General features: G+C 47.4%; 1 protein-coding gene across 1 annotated transcript in view; it reads right to left on the reverse strand.

Annotated features, from left to right (window-relative positions):
• Positions 1-234: 234 nt before the first annotated feature.
• LOC112494499 overlaps positions 235-738 on the reverse strand; it is a 1,487-nt gene continuing 983 nt past the window's right edge. Inside the window, exons 3-4 of the mRNA XM_025085961.1 lie at positions 526-732; positions 235-293 (exon numbers count right to left, since the gene is read on the reverse strand). Of these exons, the coding sequence (XP_024941729.1) occupies positions 235-293; positions 526-732 (266 nt within the window). The remainder of the gene's footprint in view (positions 294-525; positions 733-738) is intronic.

The following is a 738-nucleotide window of genomic DNA, read 5'->3' on the forward strand; positions in this document are numbered from 1 at the left end:
TGATAGTCATTGTTATCTCGCGTCCGTCTAATCGAAACCGATTTATGCGACGTGTCGTTTCGGCTTGTACGGTAAACCTATACCCTGGTGGTAACACGTCATTATCGCTGGCTCCCTCGTTGTCGGTGTCTTCGTCGACACAACTCTGAGACCGAAGAAGGGGTCCCCCGCCAGTCTGGTACTGTGTGTCCACATACACCGCACCTAGCGTTTGGAAAAAAAGAGTTTTTTTTATTATTGTTTTTTAAGGGGTCCCCCGCCAGTCTGGTACTGTGTGTCCACATTCACCGCATCTAGCGTTTGGAAAAAGAGTTTTTTTATTATTGTTTTTGTTATTAAACAAAAAAAAGAAAGAGTATTCGGCTCATACTGATTTCTCATTCCTCTCGAGGATTAAACATCGGGTCGATGTATGAGAATACAACGTCTAACAGGTTTTCATCATCATCATCTCCTACATTTTTAAAGTTAGCAATTTCGACAAAGAGGCCTTTAAATGTTAAAGAATATCTCTTTCTACGTTACCTTCCTCGAGGGTAACCGCTGCGCTCGGGGCCCCATCGCGCCCCGCCAATGCATCGGCCGCTTCGTCGGCATCCGCTACCTCATACACGCCGTTCCTACGAACCCATAGCACCGGTTCTTCCGCGTCGTCGTCGTGCTCCTGCGGAGACCGTGCGTTGTCCGATGCAATACGGTTATCGTAGCCAGCAACCTCCAGCGGGTCTACAACTTTTT

The sequence above is a fragment of the Cephus cinctus genome, unplaced genomic scaffold (genome assembly GCF_000341935.2).
Source record: "Cephus cinctus unplaced genomic scaffold, Ccin1 Ccin1_scaffold0052, whole genome shotgun sequence".
Taxonomy (NCBI): Eukaryota; Metazoa; Arthropoda; class Insecta; order Hymenoptera; family Cephidae; genus Cephus; species Cephus cinctus.